This window comes from Trichomonas vaginalis, chromosome III (genome assembly GCF_026262505.1).
Source record: "Trichomonas vaginalis G3 chromosome III, whole genome shotgun sequence".
NCBI lineage: Eukaryota > Parabasalia > Trichomonadida > Trichomonadidae > Trichomonas > Trichomonas vaginalis.
In genome coordinates this window covers 1,360,252-1,383,097 of record NC_067205.1, presented here as the reverse complement: position 1 = coordinate 1,383,097, position 22,846 = coordinate 1,360,252, and the positions used below count along the sequence as shown (strand labels likewise).

The window sequence follows — 22,846 nt, the reverse complement described above, 5'->3', positions numbered from 1 at the left end:
GAATCTTTGGTATAAGTTTTCGAAATGTTTAATCGATGAGCCCACTTAAAAACTTCTAAAAGAGTTTATATACTAGATATTCAAAGCTATTTTCAGTATATTTAAATTTCAAAATAGTTTTTCATTTCATAGTTGGGACCAAGAGTTGCGAGATCTAATAAACATCAAATATTGGATTAGCTCATCATCAGATTTGTATAATTTCAAATGGCAATATTATTTTAGAGAGAAAATGATCGTAGTTAAAATATATATGATTTAGTGAAGTAACAACTCAAATTTAGCTCGAAAATATATAAGCTGAATTAGAGCGAAATACAAATAAGTTTTTTTTGAGTAAAAATCCGAAAGGTTACCTCTATTCAGAGATAATAGTTGAGTATCTACCAACCTTGGCTCCTTCTATTGCGTCTGCGCAGAAGTATTCCCAAGCATCTTGGTTTGGTGATTGGATTGCGTATCCATCGCTATCCAATAGTTGCACGGACTTTTGTTTCGGATTAATCTTCGCCAAGTAGCTTAGTGCTGCAGTATATTGAAGATTTGGTGTAAGGTTTAATAAAATGAACCAATCACACTTTGGAAGTCCAAAATAAACATGAATCGAATCAGCAGAAGGCTTGGCTTCGGCTGATAAAGAAAGGGATGAAATTTCATTGAATTCTTGGTCCTTTGTATCGATAAATTTGAGGAACTCGTCATTACGAGAGAAATGTTGCTGGATCATGAACTTAACATCTTGATCATTTCTAACCCAAACTTTACGATTCTCGTACTCGAAGGCAACTCTATCTGGGTCACCTTGATTTTGCTTTAATGTCTGAAGAAGTTTAGCAAAATCAACGTTAGTTGCAATGGATCTATCATAACGAGAGTTGCCAATTCTATAGTTTAATTTATCTGGTATAGAATTGTTTGTAGTTGCGCCTTGATTTCCAACTTGGGATTTCAAGTTTGCATTCTCGGTTTCAGCTTTTTTGATCAAGTCATCTAGATAGTCAAGGATCTCATTGTTATTTGTTAGCATTAATAATCAGATGAAAGAAATTTGACAATGGGCAATATTTTACATTGTGATTTATTTTTGTTTCTCTTATTTCTCAATTGTTCCATATTAAGTTCTGTCAAAATGAGAGGTAGGGCAACGATAGGTCAAAAAGGCTTCTCTGATAGATTTCCTTGCCTTTTGGATATGCTATAATATATAGCCTAGCATGATAGGATATGATGTCAAAAGTTAGAACATAACTTAGGATTATAGATCCGTATTTTTCCCAAGTGAGCGGGGTATCTCCAATCCCAGCCCTATCGTCCTCCCAGTGTCAGTTTTCAATATAAAATCCAAATTTTTTTTTGAAAATAAAAATTTCGAGAAATTTTTCTGATTTTTTTTCTTTGATTTCAATAATTCAAAATAAATTTGGGAGTAAAAAGACACTATTTAATGAAATTCATATGAGTGAATGTGGATAAATACTCTCAAAACATACAATTTATCTATTTTTTCTTTATATTATCAACTAATTAGTGATAATTTTTTTTGAATCAGATTTTTTTTTCATTAAAAACATAATATATAACACAACAATGATGCACACATACGTATCTACACATCAAAATATAAAGCTTGTTTTGGTCTGGGCATCCCAACCCAAAATTCTTTAAAAATTGAATAAAATTGAATACTTGGGGCTGGGATACCCATCCCAAAACCGAATTGAATTTTTTGAATTAAAGAATATATTTATGTATTTATAATATACATGTGATGTCTATAAAAAAATACTAAATTCTAAAAAAAATTCAATTTATTCAAAACGTATACTAAGTGATCACTTCATTAGTAGGATCAGCAATCCTACTAAATGGTGAGAACGCCACTAACTAAAAAGGGAGTCCTTGGAGCTCTTGATCTCTTGTCAGTAGAGTTCATAATGAGGCATGGCATCTACTGATTAGAGATCAGAGCAATCCTACCTTACCTTCAGGAGCTACAAAGCTCCTAATCGTTACGAGAGGGAGCCTTGGAGCTCCTGAAGCTCATCAGCAGAGGCTATTTAGCATTTGGGCCTCTTCTGATGAAAGATGCGAAACACGTCTACGAACCAGGAGCTTCAAAACTTCTAATCCTTACTAAAGGGAGCTTTGGAGCTCCTGAAACTCCTTTTACTATAAAATAGGACAGTTTTCTTCTGAGGTTCTCATCAAATCTAAGACTTCAGAAGAAAGCTGTCCTATCAATGTATACTTACACTCTCATGGACTACAAGTGTACAATTTTAAGGCAGAGATTATCCGAGGCCTCTCATCAAATGAGGGACCTCGGATAATCTCTACCTTAAGTAGTCAAATAACTTTTCTCACTATTTAGGAACAAAAGAACAAGAGTTGGAGTACTTTAAGGCAAGATTCTTCCGAAATCTCTCATCGAATGAGAGACTTCGGAAGGACCTTGCCAAATCCTTGAACGCCAATATCCTTGGAACTGAGCTAGAACCAGGGAGAAGTAGCATACTATAGAGCACGATGGTAATCTCGGAAATGCTTATATCGCCCCAAGCACAATATTTAAGAAGTCTAACTCATATATACAAGAAGTCAGGCTGAATAGATATTGTGCATATGGTTTGCAGAACTCTCATGATATTTAAAATTCATGTTATCCCAAAAAGGTGACACTTTGGGTGTATCGTCCATCCCAGGGATGCAAAAATCACATCACCTTGGATCTATACTTAGGATCTTGAGAAAAATGAAAAACAAAAATTACATAAAAAAAGAAAAATTTTATCTAATTTGTTTTTTTGGACCGAATAAGTAATTTTATTGAATTTCAATACGACACATAGATTTTATTATTAGTAATAAATATAATGGTTTACTATTAACAAGGAACCTAAACTAATGAAAATTTGATTTCAAATATTGTATATGATTATCATAGATTACCAAAATATATTGCTATTTATGAGGATATAATATTGATTATTAGTAAATCGTATAAATTTAATAAATATACCATGAATATTGAATGAATTTCTTGATTCATAGGGGTAAAACGCGCTTTTATATGATTTAGACAGAGAATTTATGAGATGTAAATAACACAATAAAGGTTTATATTGAATATTTTCTAAAAATAAATCGAAATTATAAAAAACAATACATTTATTCATTGAAACTACTTGGACAAATATGAAACAAGCATTCAGGCAATACTTTTGAGACTTCAACGCATCTGATAATTTTTATATAACTTCACCTCTTATGCTTAGAGTGGAGGTATTGAGATCGTATAAGTATAGATGAGCTCACATTCAGATATGATGTGTGAACTTCTGTTTTCACTGCAATTTTGAATCAGAATAAACTCAAAACAAGAATAAAATGATATACTCACTCTCTAAATGTGTTCGAGATTTAAAGTTGTATGAATAAAACGATTCATCTTTCGAAGCCTCCCATTTAATGAGAGACTTCGAAAGATGAATGTATTCATGTAGATGAAATACTATATATGACCATGTGTGATACTAAAGATATCAAAATGTTCATTTTTAAGTGCAATAGAAGGGTTATCTCTCGTAAAATCTCAATTTAAGGAAGATTTAGAAAGAACTCCTTTCCTAAGTAGATAATGTGTGGTTTCTGTCTTTTGGTTGATCAGGAACTATGAAATTAAGTCGGACAGAAAGAAGTTCTTTCCAAAACAGACTCCAAATGAGTTGTTCGAAAAGAACTTCCTTCTGTATATGGATAATTGTAGTTACCGCACTGAAGTATGTGATTGTGATGATGGAGTTCTCGATAAATCTAAAATCGGATTAAGATTAATTGAAAACTCAAGTAATTCTTTGAAATCTTGTGTTGTCTGGCACTATAATAACCAAAGAATGAGAATATTATGTTGAATGATGAGTACGTGTGCTCGGCATTCGCCGAGCGAATTGAGTTTAACGTACTATGAAAAGTGACAAATTTGGGCTTTTTTTCCTAGGGTTATGATCTCTTCCTTTCTGCTCAATACGACAGAAATGAAAGAATGAATTTGTACTCCCTAATTGATTACTACAATCTGTATCTATCTTTAACATAGAATTAGCTGCATTGTGATTTATACTCCAGAATTATTCAATTTAAGATCAACCTCGTAAATTTTAATCATATTGCACCAATACTCCTACGTTGAGATAAGAACATGATTATACATACCAAAGCCCCATATTAAAAATCAAAATTTAGCACCTCCATTATGCAACCACATTATTCGTCGCAAATAAGTATATTTACGCATATTATGATGCATATTCACACAACTCGTATACATGAAAAGTTATTAAAATCAGACAAAATTATTGCAATAAGGAAAAAAAAAACAACTTTATTATATATGTTAGTAATGAATTACAAATATTTCTACAAAGAATGCTCAATACTTCATATAATCTTCGAATATTTCTTATTACAAGTTAATACATTTTGACTCGAACATGATAAACAAAAGCTGACACGCTGATTACTACATTTATGAAAATATAGTACGTTTCCATTCATCTGTTTACGTGTTTTTGTTGGAATAAAAAGTAGTAGGATAGGACGGGTTATGTGACTTTTTTTGTAAACGTAAGAATTCATACAATATTGAACGATTTTGTATCATTATTTTTAACATTAATTTTAAACATAATTTATTTTTTTATTCTTACATAAATGACCCAACAAGTAAAACCAGATAAAATAGATTATCGAATTTTAGAGGATGGTGTTCCTGTTTATATTCAAAGATTTAAAGGGAAGCAATATTATAGAATTGTTAATCCTGAATACATAAAACATTTATTTAAAAAGGAAGACTGTGAATTATTAAACGTTAATGAATATGAAACCAATAAATCAAAATTGAAATATAAATATATTGGAAGTGATGAAAGATGCAAAGATAAAGATAAAGTTTATTCAGTTTCATATAATGAATGGAAAACCAATAAGATAAGAAAACATTTAGGAGATTATGGGAAATGTTCTGAATTCTTTAAATCTAGTATATACGAGAGAGTAAAAGAAATCAGATATAATTATTTTCATGAATAAAAAATAAACTTTAAAAATTCATGTCTTACATTTTTGAATAATTTATTTTTTTAATTCGTAAGAAAATGAGTGGATCAAGATTCGTAACCGTCAATCAATTAATGGATGCTCTTTCACCAATTCTTGAAAATGTTAAACAAGTAGATGTTTATTTCGATGATTATGTAGAAAGTTTATATTATAAAGGTAAGTTTAATATTAAACCTATTGCTTTTGCATTTGATAATAAATTAATTGAAAATGCAAAAATTTGGGAATTAATTCCGAATATTGAATTTATAACAAATATTAATGATAAATGGTTTAAACGAATTCCAACCACAAAAGTTCTTTGTAAATTAATGATCAAAACTGAGGAAAAAGAATTTAACGGGTTTAAATATCATCCAAATAAAGTTTCAGAACTAGAAAATGAAAAACTTCAGAAAAAATTAAACGATAGACTTTCAAATGATCGTATTGAAAAAATAAATAAACTAGCAGAAGTTGCATTTAATAATGAAATATTTGATGAATATAACCTTGAACTCAGTGATGGGCTTTAAGGACCCGGGCTCAACGAGTCATGATTTATGAAATCAATTATTTGATTCATTCTTTCTTCAATAATTTCTATTCTTTTTGTTAAATCATCTATTTTCATTAATGAGGTGATTCTTGATTGTGGAATAGATTTCAAACTAACCACTCCTTTTATTTTTGAAATTTTGAATCCATCAACTTTAAACATTTTATTCAATTTACATGTTGTCAATTCTTCAAATAATTTTTTATTGTTAGCATAATAGTTATTAAATTCTTCAACAGATGAAAAAATTTTTATTTCAGTAATTGGTTTAACAACGTTTATTTTTTGTTGAACATTTTCACTTTCATTTATTTCATCCTCCTTTGTTTCATTTATTTTTAAAATCGGTTTCATTTATCATTAAATAAAAATTAGAATATAAGTGATGAAATATATTTTTTAATTAATATTAAATCAGAAATGGCGGCAGGATTCTTTAAAAAATTATGGGATGGAATTAAGAAAGCTGCGGGTTGGGTTCATCAAAAGATTATTAAACCCATTGCAAACTTTTTGGCACCAGTAGCGAAAACGGCAGGAACTATCATAGGTGGAGTATTAGGTACTAAAGCAGGTAATCCGGCAATGGGAGCACAAGCGGGTAACGCAATTGGTGGAATAGCTGAAGGAATACTTAATAAAATAGGAGGTAGATAGTGGAAAAATAAATAAATATTATTTTTATCTTAGTATCGGTTGAAGTCTTTGATAAACTTTTTCTCCTTTATTTAAAAGTTCTCTTATTGGGGCAGCTTTTGGCGTTATTGATTCAGCAATGTCACTAATTGCTTCTTTATTCTTAAATATCCAATTTGCTCCTTTCTTCATTGTTTCCCAAACTTTATGCGCTCCTCTTTTTACTTTATCCCACAGTTTCTTAAATATACCTGCAGCCATAGTTGATTATTTCATTAAAATTAAAAATTCATTTTCATCTTTTAATTTTGATTTTTTATTTATTAATAAATGACGACTAACTATTTAGTGCCAAACACTAAACCAATTAATGGAAATGTGTTTCATTCATTCGAAAAGATAAATGAAATATTCGCAAAGAATGACGGTAGAAGATATTATAGAGAACTTGAAAGTTCATGCTATGACTCTGATACTCCATATTTTGATGATAAACAAACTCATTTAAGAATTACAAATCCGGCTCATGATGTGAACCAATTAGGTGACACATATATTAAACGCAAAGTTAAAGCAACTCTTGTTTCAAATAAAGCTTTCACATGTGATGCCGCTTTTAAATGCATGCGTTTATTCGTTGGTTACAAATCATCAAATCAAAGCTTTAAACAATTAGAAGTAGAAACCGAAAGAGGTGATGCCGGTTATCTTCAGATGGATTGCGCTCGTGAATCTTTCGCATTTGCAACATATAAACCAAAATCAGAAAGGAAAGTTAAAAAGTTTGTTCATTCGTTATATAATAATGTTCAAAAATATGATAACTCAGTATGTGGTAAATATATTGACCCTTCAGAAGTTTTCAAGAAAGCAAATGAAGAAGTTGATATCACTTTTGATATGATTATTCCGGTAAATGATTGTTAGCATTTCAAGCGTTCGATGATTATCCTAAATCATTTTGGTGAAATCATTCTTAAATATTATGTTTTCAGGGATACTTTAGTATTTTGTCAGGTTGACCCGTTAAGAGTTGCTGATTTACAAAATTATGTTTATGAAAAGATAACTGATGAAAATTATGAAAAGATTATGAATCATGTTTATAAATATGATCGCAAATTCCAACAAATCGGACTTCCTGCCAAATTAAATTACAGGCTTAGCCGCTACATCTGCTGACGCAACAGTTGAAGACGTTATTATTTCATGCACAAAGATGGAAGTTTTAGAGGATAAATGCATTACACCAGGATACGGTTTAATTGAAGAATCAGTTAAGCAATACCACGTTTATTTAGTAAGGAAGATCCATTCATGATTCCAGCTCAACATATTGACGTTCGTTCACTAAATGGAGGTTGCATCACTCCTGAAGGTATTAGCTCAGATTTCTCATACGCTCTTCATAATGTTACAGATGTTGTGTTAACATTTCCGAAGAATGCAATGCAAAGAACAGTTTTAGAAAATCCAATGCTTCGAGGTCTTCAGGTCACTATAGATTCCAGAAACTTCCCCGATCAAGCGATGACCACAGTGGGTGACATATTCTTTACACGTATGCTTCAAGCTTCTGATTTAGATGGAGTGAATGAATGCACAGAAGAATACGAGGACTCATTAACTAGACCACTGAATGCAGATGATGGCACACCATTAGCTAGAACATGAAAAGACCAAACTTCATTCTTATGCACTATCCCAGTTCAACGTGATGGAGCGGGTATATTCTTTGATGGATTAGAAACTTTCAATTCACAAGTTACAGTACAAGTGAAAGCTTATCCAATCATTCAGGGTGAAATGACACTTACTGTTCAAAGGTGACAAATCCTCCTCAGGTTTGGTTTACTAGGACTACGTATTGGACATGGACACCGGACGAAGGTTTGAAATATCATTCAACAGGTACACCACCACAGTATAGAAGTTCATATGATGAAATATTGATGAATAGAAATGTTTAAAATTATAAATTTATTTTTGATTAAATGGATTTAAATTCTGAAGAATTAACAGATGTATATAATACCTACATAGATGATATGATTAATGAAGCATTGAGTGATAATAGAAATGCTCTATCTAAGGAAAAATTAATGAAAATTCCATATTCTGAATGTTACTTAAATTCAATCACTGCAGCAATTGGTAAACAAAATAAAGGTAAAACATTAACGATATTAAAACAAATTATCATTATTGCTAACACTTCCCCCCATTCACATGTGTTAATTTATATCAACCGTTCAGGTTCACCTTCAGATGATACATTTGAATCTTTAAAGCATTTAATCAAAATTCCAATTATTTATTTATCACAAGAAGAAGCAGAAGATTATTTAAAAAACTTTTTAATGTATAAAGAATTATATAATACAATCAAGAAGCAAGGATTAGAGGATAAAATTATTGATAAACAACGGGATGAATTATTTGAAACACTTTCTATTTCAAATTTTGATAAAGAATTTTTGCATTCACTAATTTTTCTAGATGATGCCGTGAAATCAAAACTAATAACTAATGAGAAATCATATTTTAATCAATTATTAACTCAATGTCGACACATTCAGTGTTCATTCTTCATGGCTGTTCAATACTTCAAAGCATTAAGCACAAACATTAAATCAATCTATCAACACTTTTCATTTTCAGTGGGTTTAGTCGTCAACAGTTGAACGTTATGCTTTATCAAGTGAATTTACCAATGAGCATTAATGAACTTTGCACACAATATCAGCAATTAGGTGAACATGGAAAAATAATAGTTGATTTAAATAAAGGTTCCATTAAATTTGATTAACTTTTTATAATTAATTTTTATTTTTTATTTATAATTAAACATGACAGAAATAGCAAATCTTCTACAGGTTCCATTAAAACAAGGGACAAACAAAAAGGGTGCATATAATAGAACTATGAAAGTTCCAGACGGAATGAAAGAATTAGTCCACATTGTTGCCGGTCTTCAAAAGGATGTTAAACAAATGAGAAACGTTTTAACATTACCAGAAGCTCAAGCATATGCCAAACGTCATGGACCAAATTGGGAAGCACATGAAGCAGACATTACAGGACCAAATGGAAAGCCTGATGGTATAAATGAAGTTTTCGTTACTGATGGTCAAGGAAATATTAAAGTCATAATGGGTATAAATTAACAATGACGGATTATCCTAAACGTAAAGCATATAATGAATGTTATCCTATGCAATTTGATAAAAATGGAAAAGCTGTTAAACAATACATTGGAGAAGGTGAAAATGGTCCAATGTATTCATACCATCTTATTCCATATTCTTATTTCAATGAAGAATTAAATGCTGTTGAAGAGGGACCGGATGGATTACCACGATATGTTAATCAGTTTGATGGTCAATATGCATATTTGAGACCTGAAATTCAGCTAAGAAATTCTTTAAAGTTGCTTTATTCGATCCAGTGTTCAATGAACAGAAAGAAGCAATGAAAGCAGAATTTAAACCAATTCAAGTGGCAAGAATTTCTTCATCTTCACTTTCAGAAGCGTTCAAGGAATTGATAAAGAAACCACTTTATTCTCAACAAGGTTATAACTTTGATTTAATTAAAGAAAGTGATAGACGTAAATTAGAAAAATCAGATAGTTTTAAGAATGCATGTAATGAAATGATTAAAGATATTGTAAATGATAAAATAAGACTGGAAGAAACTCAAAGCAATATCAATAACATAATTGGTGCAGTTACAAAGAAAGTATAAGCAAACAAGGATGAACCTTGGGATATTACCGTAACAACTAAATAAAACTTTAAATATATTTTCTTTTTTTTATTCGATTAAAATGAGAAGACGTTTCACTAGTCAAAAGAACACTAACGCAAAAGCAGAATTACGGTTGGTTATAACGTAAATGATGATAAATCACGAATTATTCAAAATGTTAAAGTTAATGTTAGCCCCGAATTAACAAGGTCAGCAACTCAACCAAATTTATTAACTCGTGACTTACCGAAGAATGAGGAGAATGAAGAAAAACCATGAGATGGAGACCCAATCATTTTATCTGAACCCGGTAAAGAACCTGTTGAAACTTCCCACTTATCCAACATACCCCCACCCTCTTTCATCAAACATCGAGAACCCATATAAAATAGACATTAATTCTGAATTAATGAAAATTTACCGTGATATAATAATTAATAATTATGATTCAATAATAAATTTAATTGACCAATCCGGTTTAATTATTTTACCTTATGAATCATTAATTCACATTATCGCCATTCTTTGTGATGTTCAAGATTCAGACGTTAAGATTCAATTTTTCATAGATGATGAGGTTTCATGCTGCGGAACAGTTGCAAAAATAAATCCTATAAAGGATATTAGCACAATTAAGATATCAAAGAACGGAACAACAACTGAACTTCATTTAACATATAATGAATATTTATAATAAAATAGTTGATGAATATAAAATATCACTTGAAAAATTCTTTGTTAAGGCTATTTAATATTCAAGCATTAACATTATCGAATAATAATCCTTTGAATCATAATCAATAATAATTGACCTTTCACCAGTTTCTATCGTTTGTTTTATTTCTTTTTGTTCCCCACTATCCGGATCGGTCATTGTAATTGTTTTGTTATAGTATCAGCTTTATCTTTAACTTCAATCTTTTTTTCCATCGGGATATTTAAACCAAAATTCCAAAAATTCGAATATTGTCAATCTGTTCATATTTTAATCTATCAATTACATTTTTAATACCATCTGAAAATCTTATGAAATGGTCATTATATGGGTTTGATTGAACTAAATTTTGAATGAAGTGAAATATACCTGTTGATGAATATGACTGACTCATATTTTCTGAAAACACTAAAAATTTATAACATGAATGAATTTCTTATTCGTTGAATTTATGAATTCTTGAGGTAATCTTATTCTAGTTTTATTTATCACTGGAAAATAACGCTTTACTCTTATATACGAAAAAAAGAGATCTGACATTGTGTCAGATCTCAGTAAAAGTGACATTTACATGTCAAAAAAATAGAATGAGTTTAAGTAATTAAAATTGAGGGTGAGAGTAGTATTGTATGAAATAAATATCTCTCACCCTCCAATATCATCTATGCGCCGAAAAAAATTTTGGTGAAATGCGACCACATTTCACCAAAATTTCTCGGCGCCATAGAGAACTAGAGCCTGTGAGGTACTGATACTATCCATGTACCTCGCAGGCTCTAGTTCCAAGCCAAAATGGCTAAAAATTGCCCGCAATTGTTTCACATTGCGGGCAATTTTTTAGCCATTTTGGCTGGGAATTGGAGGGTGAGAGTAGTATTGTATGAAATAATATCTCTCACCCTCCAATTCATCCTATGGCGCCGAAAAAAATTTTGGTGAAATGCGACCACATTTCACCAAAATTTCTCGGCGCCATATAGAGAACTAGAGCCTGTGAGGTACTGATACTATCCATGTACCTCGCAGGCTCTAGTTCCAAGCCAAAAATGGCTAAAAATTGCCCGCAATTGTTCACATTGCGGGCAATTTTTAGCCATTTTGGCTGGGAATTGGAGGGTGAGAGTAGTATTGTATGAAATAATATCTCTCACCCTCCAATTCATCCTATGGCGCCGAAAAAAATTTTGGTGAAATGCGACCACATTTCACCAAAATTTCTCGGCGCCATATAGAGAACTAGAGCCTGTGAGGTACTGATACTATCATGTACCTCGCAGGCTCTAGTTCCAAGCCAAAATGGCTAAATGCCCGCATTTTTCAATTGCGGTTGGAATTTTTAAGCCATTTTGCTGGATTGGAGTTGAGATAGTATGTATGAAATAAATCTCTCACCCTCAATTCATCTATGGCCGAAAAAATTTTGTGAAATGCGCGACCACATTTCACCAAAATTTCTCGGCCCATATAGAGAAGTAGGCCTGTACGGTACTGATACTATCATGACCTCGCAGCTCTAGTTCCAAGCCAAAATTGGCTAAAAATTGCCCGCAATTGTTCACATTCCCATCTTTTGTTTGTAAGACGAAGAATATGAAATAAATTATGAAGAGATAATGATGAATAAAATATCACTTTTTATATTTTTGACACGTAAAGTTGTCACTTTTCTGTCAAACTGTTTTTATCGTTTCGTATATAAACATTACCATATTTTTTTAATCGTAATAAAAATGTCAATTATCAATATTATTTCGAATAATAGCTGTGAATTAAATTTAACAGTTAGCGGAATTATAATGTTACTTCGTTTCTGTGAGTGGTAAATTTAATCCATTCTTTTTAGACCCTTCAGATTATATATCATTTATTAAAGATGACTTTGAAAAAACGTATGATATGTATATAAATAATGTGATAGCGAAATGGGATATTAACATGATTTAAGTTATTTAAATGAATCATTTATCGTATGGTATGACGAAAATTTTACAATCAAAACTGATAAACTTTTTGAACTTGATGAAATAAATAACCTTATTAAATTTCCGCTGAAAATTAAATTTGTACTCCTCATCTTCGTTCATTGTTGGGGATATTAAATTTTGAAAAAGATTGTTGGGGATGTTTTGTATTCTGACACGCGTTCAATTTCATTTTAATCAAATGTGATAAAGTTAATACCCAATGCAAGATTTCACATCAAACATTAACCCTAACTCTTACCATCAATACAAACATTTTATCCATCAACTTAAACACATTTTCTTTATCATATCCGTTTCAATTATCCGGGAATTCATTTATTCTTCATTCAAAAGATTTATCAAATATTAAATTTAGAGTAACTGACCTTTTGATTGTGATTTAGAATTCATGAATGAATATTATGGCAATTCAAATGAAAAAATAGCTGATGAGATAACAGATTAAATATTTATTTTTAAATCATAATAAATGATTAAACAACAGCAACTTAAGGCGCAAAACACCCAGGTCCCTCAGACCAGGTCACCAGGTCATTTAACTTCTTTTAAAAAATGAGACAACATGACATTTTGACAACAGTCCTGGAAATATGATGCAGTCCAAAAATAAAGTTAGTTTTAAAATTATTTTTATTTTTTTATTCCTATATAAATGACAGCAACAAACAACAACAACAACAACAACAACTATATCGTTTCTGATGAAAAAGTTATTGATTCATTAGCTGAGGAATTAGTTGTGGCAGAAACTAAAACCCTCAACGAAAAGATTGGTGAAAAAGATTGATTTACAATAACTACTCAAACACGATGGAGGAAGAGGAAGGAAAACTGGTACAGCTTTATTAGTAATAAATTTCAAATTTAACGATTATAGATGTTGATATCATAAATCGTAACATGATGAACTTAAAGAAACAGTTAGAAAAGACATTTTATCAAACTTTCGGATAAAGATGTTATCGTTAAACCGCTTCAGGAGTCTTCACATTTATTGCAACACTAATTTCTTCTATGCAGTTTCGAACAGAATGATTAAATGTTATTCCTGCAATGATTATGATATTGACATAATGACTTCTATTGATGATTCAAAGCGTTCATTAGTATTATGGCTGATTCAAGAGTTCGCAAGAATGCATCAGAACCAATCAATACATACTCATTCATTCGTGGAAGTTATGATTCAACATTAACTAGAACAGTGAATGATATATTAAATGATTTGAATATTAAGGTAAGGTTGAACAGAAGAACGAAGAATAAAGAATATCATGAATGAAAACAAAGATGTAAACATTGACGATAACTTGCAGAGCATAGTTGATGGCATCTGTGATTTGAAGTACATAATGATGGTGGACATGAATTTAGAAAAAGAAGTTACATTATTCACACTGTTTAAGCAATTAATTCGTTCTAATCATTTAATTAATGAAGCATACGATAACGTTTTATAATTTTTGCAATTTAACTGAAAATGCAAAAAGTAATTTTGAAAAAAGCACGTAGTAGATATGCACATTTAATGACTTCTCCATTTGTTTTAGTGAAGATTCTAAAACTTTATCAAAAGGAATATTATGATGAATACGTTTTACCTTTATTACGTAAGCCAAAATAACATTTGATATCAAACTTGATGACTCGTTTTTGATAACAGATATTAGACGCAAGGCTGAAAATCATCAGTATAAACAGTTCTGAAGTAATTGAGGATTTATCACGTGTAATCCGTTTTTGTAGATTGTGGAAATAAATATTTTCATTCAGAAAGATTACAACATACACGACAAAATGATCAAATATCATTTGTTCTTCAGTCAAACATGAAAGAGTCACTCAAAATGATTAAATTATTTAAGAAGAAGGTAAAACCATAACAGCATGGGATGTACTACTAAATCAATTGTCTTCATTACGTTAAGGGTGTTTGCTTTAAATCTGATTCTCCAGATGTTTTCTCAACGTTTCAGGGTTATAAATACAACATTCTTGAAAAGCCTGATTACTCAAAAATTGAGATTTATGAATTTCATTAAAGAAGCATTTGTGATAATAACGATGAGTTATAAATACCTTCTCGGCTGGATTGCATCAATGATTCAACATCCTGGAATCAAGATGAAACAGCAAATTATTTGAAAGGACTTCAGGGAAAGGTAAAACAGATTCACAGACATTATTTCTGAACTTCTCGCTGGTTATTCATGTAAAAACATTACCGAAATAAGTGAGCTAACGGGTAATTTCAATTCAGTAGTTGAGAATAAAATGTTTCTTGTACTTAATGAACTCAAGAATGTAGGTGAAGACAGACTTGCAAACTTCAACGCTTTGAAATCAATTATAACGGATAATGAGATTAGAATTAATGAAAAGAATCAACCCAGAAGAACTGCTCAGAACGTTGCAAACTTCATTTTCGTAACTAATAACGTCTACCCTGTCAAAATTGAAGTTGGAGACAGAAGATATGTAGTTTTAAGGGTTAATGGTAAATTCAAGGGTCAATTTGATTACTTCAAGAATTTGATGAATTCATGCACAAAGGAATTTTATGATAATTTACTAACATATTTTATGCAATATGACCTTTCATCATTTAATGTACGAATCATACCGATGACTGAAGCCAAACAAGATTTAATTGAATTATCAACAAATCCTTTAGATGTATGGATAAATACACATTATGATGAATTGTGTGCGGGTATGACGTGTAAAAATGCTCTATTCTGCAAACCATCAGACATGAAAGACAAAAACTTTCAAATGAGCATTAAGGATAAATGTGATAAGAAACAGAGAAGAATAGATGGTAAACAAACATGGTGTTATGTTTTGAAAGAAGAAATGAAAGGATTATATAAACAGGTTGAACCAAACGATAATGAGGATTCATTTACTGACGATGAAATACCTGTAAATGAAGCTTTATAATGTATGATTGGAATTTATTTTTGCATTAATCCTCCTGTGTTGTTGTCTAAATGTCATGTTGTCTCATTTTTTCAGAGAAGTTAATTAACCGAGTGACACATGGTGACGTAGTGACACCTTCAGTTCTTCAAAAATAATTCATAACTGCCTTCCTCCTGTGTTGTTGTCTAAATGTCATGTTGTCTCATTTTTTCAGAGAAGTTAATTAACCGAGTGACCCATGGTAACATGGTAGCACCTTCAGTTCTTCAAAAATAATTTATAACTGCCTTCCTCCTGTGTTGTTGTCTAAATGTCATGTTGTCTCATTTTTTCAGAGAAGTTAATTAACCGAGTGACACATGGTGACGTAGTGACACCTTCAGTTCTTCAAAAATAATTCATAACTGCCTTCCTCCTGTGTTGTTGTCTAAATGTCATGTTGTCTCATTTTTTCAGAGAAGTTAATTAACCGAGTGACACATGGTGACGTAGTGACACCTTCAGTTCTTCAAAAATAATTCATAACTGCCTTCCTCCTGTGTTGTTGTCTAAATGTCATGTTGTCTCATTTTTTCAGAGAAGTTAATTAACCGAGTGACCCATGGTAACATGGTAGCACCTTCAGTTCTTCAAAAATAATTAATTATTGAATAACCTAAAAACATGAGACTTTGTCTCCGGACTCTTTGAGTCACTTAACGATAAAATATATTTCCGCAGTTCATTACCTAATTAATTACAGACATAAAATATATTTAGTTCATTCGGTAAGCCTTGACCAAAGGTCTGGGCTCAAGCGCGTTTAATGAATGCGGTACCATGCGAATACAGTCACAAATGTGCATATAATCTTTACCCAAGCCTGTTGGATTTGTTGTGAAAGTATGGACATGATTTCCTCCTGGTTCAGTTGGTCGAAAAGTCTTTTTTGCTGAATGGTTTTAATCTGGAGATAAAATCATAGCCAGCTTCATATTCTGAGTTGTATAATGGGTGGTCTCTTAATGAGTGGCTATGGTCGCCAGAAAAGTTTGTAGTTCCTGTATGATGTGTGGTGGAAGGTTTGCTTCTTTATTTTTCTTCGAACCTCCTGTTTTGCTTTGAATATCTAGCCACGTATAAGAATTTATCTACAATCTGCTTCCACGTACCAAAACCTAAAACTTCTGAAGGATTTGTTGAGTTCATTGACGTATAAATAGAACCAACAGGATATAATGTTTGAAGTATTTCATTTTTCATGCTTGTAATCACATCATTTACTTCGACTTCTTTGCATAATTTTCATCAACATATGTTTTATCTGCTTTAAGGTCTAAACATCCTGAAACCCATTCTGTATCAGCTTTAACTTTAAAAGTCTCAAATGTCCATTATGATACCATCAACTTTTCTTTAATTTCATTATCTTTTTCATCAACATAAACCAAATTTGCCTTCTTCATTACTCATATCCACATATTCCTTATCCCCACTTCTTCATTATGTCATTTAGGAAATCTTCTATGAATTCTCATTTAAATTAAATCTTCCAATCTTCAAAACTTTAGGAAATGCATTTAATGCGTATATCTCTGTCTTCTGGTGGAATTGATGTTATATCATCCGTTATTCCTTTAATTTTTGAATTCATAAATAAAATTTCTTTTATTTTGTATATCACTGCACACCTTTGCAAACGAATTCGAATGTTCATTTTTCAATACTATCTCCAAATCTCCATATTTCAACCTTTGCGTTTGTTCTGCGTTCTTGAATTATATGCATATATGGCGTATGTAATGGTCTGAAGGACCTGGGTGTTTTGTGCCTTAAGTTGCTGTTGTTTAATCATTTATATGATTTAAAAATAAATATTTAATCTGTTATCTCATCAGCTATTTTTTCTATTTGAAATTGCCATAATATTTCATTCATGAATTCTAAATCACAATCAAATAGGTCAGTTACTCTAAATTTATATTTGATAAATCTTTTGAATGAAGAATAAATGAATTCCCGGATAATTGAAACGGATATGATAAAGAAAATGTGTTTAAGTTGATGGATAAAATGTTTTGTATTGATGGGTAAGAGTTAGGGTCTAATGTTTGATGTGAAAATTCTATTGGGTATTAATTTATCACATTTGATTAAAATGAAATTGGAACCGGTGTCAGAATACAAAAACCCCAACATCTTTTTAAAATTTAATATCCCCAACAATGAACGAAGATGAGGAGTACAAAATTTAATTTTCAGGGAAATTTAATAAGGTTATTTATTTCATCAAGTTCAAAAGTTTATCAGGTTTTGATTTAAAATTTTCGTCATACCATACGATAAATGATTCATTTAAATAACTTAAAATCATGTTAATATCCCATTTCGCTATCACATTATTTATATACATATCATACGTTTTTCAAAGTCATCTTTAATAAATGATATTAATCTGAAGGTCTAAAAGAATGGGATTAAATTTACCACTCACAGAAACGAGAGTAACATTATAAATTCCGCTAACTGTTAAATTTTTCACAGCTATTATTCGAAATAATATTGATAATTGACATTTTTATTACGATTAAAAATATGGTAAAGCGTTATTTTCCAGTGATAAATAAAACTAGAATAAGATTACCTCAAGAATTCATAAATTCAACGAATAAGAAATTCATTCATGTTATAAATTTTAGTGTTTTCAGAAAATATGAGTCAATGTCATATTCATCAACAGGTTATATTTCACTTCATTCAAATTTAGTTCAATCAAACCCATATAATGACCATTTCATAAGATTTTCAGATGGTATTAAAAATGTAATTGATAGATTAAAATATGAACAGATTGACAATATCGAATTTTTGAATTTTGGTTAAATATCCCGATGGAAAAAAGATTGAAGTTAAAGATAAAGCTGATACTATAACAAAACAATTACAATGACCGATCCGGATAGTGGGGAACAAAAGAATAAAACAAACGATAGAAACTGGTGAAAGGTCAATTATTATTGATTATGATTCAAAGGATTATTATTCGATAATGTTAATGCTTGAATATTAAATAGCCTTAACAAAGATTTTTCAAGTGATATTTTATATTCATCAACTATTTTATTATAAATATCATTATATGTTAAATGAAGTTCAGTTGTTGTTCCGTTCTTTGATATCTTAATTGTGCTAATATCCTTTATAGGATTTATTTTTGCAACTGTTCCGCAGCATGAAACCTCATCATCTATGAAAAATTGAATCTTAACGTCTGAATCTTGAACATCACAAAGAATGGCGATAATGTGAATTAATGATTCATAAGGTAAAATAATTAAACCGGATTGGTCAATTAAATTTATTATTGAATCATAATTATTAATTATTATATCACGGTAAATTTTCATTAATTCAGAATTAATGTCTATTTTATATGGGTTTCGATGTTTGATGAAAGAGGTGGGGGTATGTTGGATAAGTGGGAAGTTCAACAGGTTCTTTACCGGGTTCAGATAAAATGATTGGGTCTCCATTCTCATGTTTTCTTCATTCTCCTCATTCTTCGGTAAGTCACGAGATTAATAAATTTGGTTGAGTTGCTGACCTTGTTAATTCGGGCTAACATTAACTTTAACATTTTGAATAATTCGTGATTTATCATCATTTACGTTATAACCAACCGTAATCTCTGCTTTTGCGTTAGTGTTCTTTTGACTAGTGAAACGTCTTCTCATTTATATTCGAATAAAAAAATATATTTAAACTTTTATTTTGCTGGAACTTTTGATCTATTATTCCCTGTATTTGTTCATGAAGTTGATTTTTAGCTATTTTCATCGAAATTAATAGACCGAATATATTCATTAATTGCATTCTTATAATATCTAGATTTCTCAAATTTTCTTTTATCTGATTCCTTAACTAAACATAAGTTAAACCTCGTTGCTGATATAAAGGTTTCTTATTAAATCTTTGAATGCTTGAGATAAAGCACCTGATGCAATTCTTGCTACTATAATTGGTTGGAATTGCTGTTTAAGTTCATCTTTAACATTTGCGAAAACTGGATCGAATAAAGCAACTTTAAAGAATTTCTTAGCTGAAATTTCAGGTCTAATATTTGTATATTGACCATCAAACTGGTTAGAATATCGTGGTAATCCATCCGGTCCCTCTTCAATAGCATTAATTCTTTATTGAATAAGAATATGGATTATGACGGTATGAATTAATTGGACCATTTTCACCTTCTCCAATGTATTGTTTAACAGCTTTCCATTTTCATCAAATGTATAGGATAACGTTCATTATATACTTTACGTTTAGGATAATCAGACATAGTTAATTTATAACATTTATGACTTTAATATTACCTTGACCATCAGTAACGAAAACTTCATTTATACCATCAGGTTTTCCATTTGGACCCGTAATGTCTGCTTCGTGTGCTTCCCAATTTGGACCATGACGTTTGGCATATGCTTGAGCTTCTGGTAATGTTAAAACGTTTCTCATTTGTTTAACATCTTTTTGAAGACGCAGCAACAATGAACTAATTCTTTCATTCCATCAGGAACTTTCATAGTTCTATTATATGCACCCTTTTGTTTGTCCCTTGTTTTAATGGAACCTGTAGAAGATTTGCTATTTCTGTCATGTTTAATTATAAATAAAAATAAAAATTAATTATAAAAAGTTAATCAAATTTACACTTCCTTTATTTAAATCAACTATTATTTTTCCATGTTCACCTAATTGCTTGATATTGTGGTAAAGTTCATTAATGCTCATTGGTAAATTCACTTGATAAAGTATAACGTTCAACTGTTGACGACTAAACCCACTGAAAATGAAAAGTGTTGATAGATTTGATTTAATGTTTGTGCTTAATGCTTTGAAGTATTGAACAGCCATAAAGAATGAACACTGAATGTCGACATTGAGTTAATAACTGATTAAAATATGATTTCTCATTTGTTATTAGTTTTGATTTCACTGCATCATCTAGAAAAATGAGTGAATGCAAAAATTCTTTATCAAAATTTGAAATAGAAAGTGTTTCAAATAATTCATCCGTTGTTTATCAATAATTTTATCCTCTAATCCTTGCTTCTTGATTGTATTATATAATTCTTTATACATTAAAAAGTTTTTTAAATAATCTTCTGCTTCTTCTTGTGATAAATAAATAATTGGAATTTTGATTAAATGCTTTAAAGATTCAAATGTATCATCTGAAGGTGAACCTGAACGGTTGATATAAATTAACACATGTGAATGGGGGGAAGTGTTAGCAATAATGATAATTTGTTTTAATATCGTTAATGTTTTACCTTTATTTTGTTTACCAATTGCTGCAGTGATTGAATTTAAGTAACATTCAGAATATGGAATTTTCATTAATTTTTCCTTAGATAGAGCATTTCTATTATCACTCAATGCTTCATTAATCATATCATCTACGTATGTATTATATACTCCCGCTAATTCTTCATAAGGGGTGGATGAATTGAAATCCATTTAATCAAAAATAAATTTATAATTTTAAACATTTCTATTCATCAATATTTCATCATATGAACTTCTATACTGTGGTGGTGTACCTGTTGGATGATATTTCAAACCTTCATCCGGTGTCCATGTCCAATACGTAGTCCTAGTAAACCAAACCTGAGGAGGATTTGTCACCTTTGAACAGTAAGTGTCATTTACACCCTGAATGATTGGATAAGCTTTCACTTGTACTGTAACTTGTGAATTGAAAGTTTCTAATCCATCAAAGAATATACCCGCTCCATCACGTTGAACTGGAATAGTGCATAAGAATGAAGTTTGGTCTTTCCATGTTCTAGCTAATGGCGTGCCATCATCTGCATTCAGTGGTCTAGTTAATGAGTCCTCGTATTCTTCTGTGCATTCATTCACTCCATCTAAATCAGAAGCTTGAAGCATACATGTAAAGAATATGTCGCCCACTGTGGTCATCGCTTGATCGGGGAAGTTTCTGGAATCTATAGTGACCTGAAGACCTCGAAGCATTGGATTTTCTAAAACTGTTCTTTGCATTGCATTCTTCGGAAATGTTAACACAACATCTGTAACATTATGAAGAGCGTATGAGAAATCTGAGCTAATACCTTCAGGAGTGATGCAACCTCCATTAGTGAACGAACGTCAATATGTTGAGCTGGAATCATGAATGGATCTTCCTTACTGAATAAACGTGGTATTGCTTTAACTGATTCTTCAATTAAACCGTATCCTGGTGTAATGCATTTATCCTCTAAAACTTCCATCTTTGTGCATGAAATAATAACGTCTCAACTGTTGCGTCAGCAGATGTAGCGGCTAAGCTTGTAATTAATTTGGCAGGAAGTCCGATTTGTTGGAATTTGCGATCATATTTATAAACATGATTCATAATCTTTTCATAATTTTCATCAGTTATCTTTTCATAAACGTAATTTTGTAAATCAGCAACTCTTAACGGGTCAACCTGACAAAATACTAAAGTATCCCTGAAAACATAATATTTAAGAATGATTTCACCAAATGATTTAGGATAATCATCGAACGCCTGAAATGCTAACAAATCATTTACCGGAATAATCATATCAAAAGTGACATCAACTTCTTCATTTGCTTCTTGAAAACTTCTGAAGGGTCAATATATTTACCACATACTGAGTTATCATATTTTTGAACATTATTATATAACGAATGAACAAACTTTTTAACTTTCCTTTCTGATTTTGGTTTATATGTTGCAAATGCGAAAGATTCACGGGCGCAATCCATCTGAAGATAACCGGCATCACCTCTTTCGGTTTCTACTTCTAATTGTTTAAAGCTTTGATTTGATGATTTGTAACCAACGAATAAACGCATGCATTTAAAAGCGGCATCACATGTGAAAGCTTTATTTGAAACTAGAGTTGCTTTAACTTTGCGTTTAATATATGTGTCACCTAATTGGTTCACATCATGAGCCGGATTTGTAATTCTTAAATGAGTTTGTTTATCATCAAAATATGGAGCATCAGAGTCATAGCATGAACTTTCAAGTTCTCTATAATATCTTCTACCGTCATTCTTTGCGAATATTTCATTTATCTTTTCGAATGAATGAAACACATTTCCATTAATCGGTTTAGTGTTTGGCACTAAATAGTTAGTCGTCATTTATTAATAAATAAA

At 30.8% G+C, this 22,846-nt stretch overlaps 4 protein-coding genes and 1 pseudogene across 5 annotated transcripts, besides 5 other annotated features; 2 read left to right on the top strand and 3 right to left on the bottom strand.

Moving 5' to 3' along the window:
- Positions 1 to 246: 246 nt before the first annotated feature.
- On the bottom strand, positions 247 to 1,429 carry TVAGG3_0620000 (uncharacterized protein; the record flags this gene model as incomplete). The annotated part of the gene is made up of 1 exon (XM_001316277.1): positions 359 to 1,027. One exon carries the CDS (start codon positions 1,025 to 1,027, stop codon positions 359 to 361), a length of 669 nt encoding a protein of 222 aa, XP_001316312.1.
- Positions 1,430 to 3,914: 2,485 nt separating this feature from the next.
- Positions 3,915 to 3,962: a mobile genetic element.
- Positions 3,963 to 5,156: 1,194 nt separating this feature from the next.
- TVAGG3_0619980 (protein of unknown function, DUF4108 family) lies at positions 5,157 to 5,636 on the top strand (the record flags this gene model as incomplete). Its single annotated transcript, XM_051240319.1, has 1 exon — positions 5,157 to 5,636. One exon carries the CDS (start codon positions 5,157 to 5,159, stop codon positions 5,634 to 5,636), a length of 480 nt encoding a protein of 159 aa, XP_051086906.1.
- A 704-nt stretch (positions 5,637 to 6,340) lies between these two features.
- On the bottom strand, positions 6,341 to 6,556 carry TVAGG3_0619970 (uncharacterized protein; the record flags this gene model as incomplete). The annotated part of the gene is made up of 1 exon (XM_051240318.1): positions 6,341 to 6,556. The coding sequence occupies one exon, from the start codon at positions 6,554 to 6,556 to the stop codon at positions 6,341 to 6,343; it is 216 nt and encodes a 71-aa protein (XP_051086905.1).
- Positions 6,557 to 8,403: 1,847 nt separating this feature from the next.
- Positions 8,404 to 21,043: a mobile genetic element.
- Positions 11,688 to 11,796: a mobile genetic element.
- Positions 11,940 to 12,047: a mobile genetic element.
- Positions 12,401 to 12,474: a mobile genetic element.
- Positions 15,521 to 15,688, top strand: TVAGG3_0619930 (uncharacterized protein; the record flags this gene model as incomplete). The annotated part of the gene is made up of 1 exon (XM_051240317.1): positions 15,521 to 15,688. One exon carries the CDS (start codon positions 15,521 to 15,523, stop codon positions 15,686 to 15,688), a length of 168 nt encoding a protein of 55 aa, XP_051086904.1.
- Positions 21,044 to 21,193: 150 nt separating the features above from the next.
- Positions 21,194 to 22,831, bottom strand: TVAGG3_0619910 (annotated as a pseudogene). Its single transcript has one exon. A coding segment is annotated over exon 1 (1,638 nt).
- Between the last annotated feature and the right edge of the window lie 15 nt (positions 22,832 to 22,846).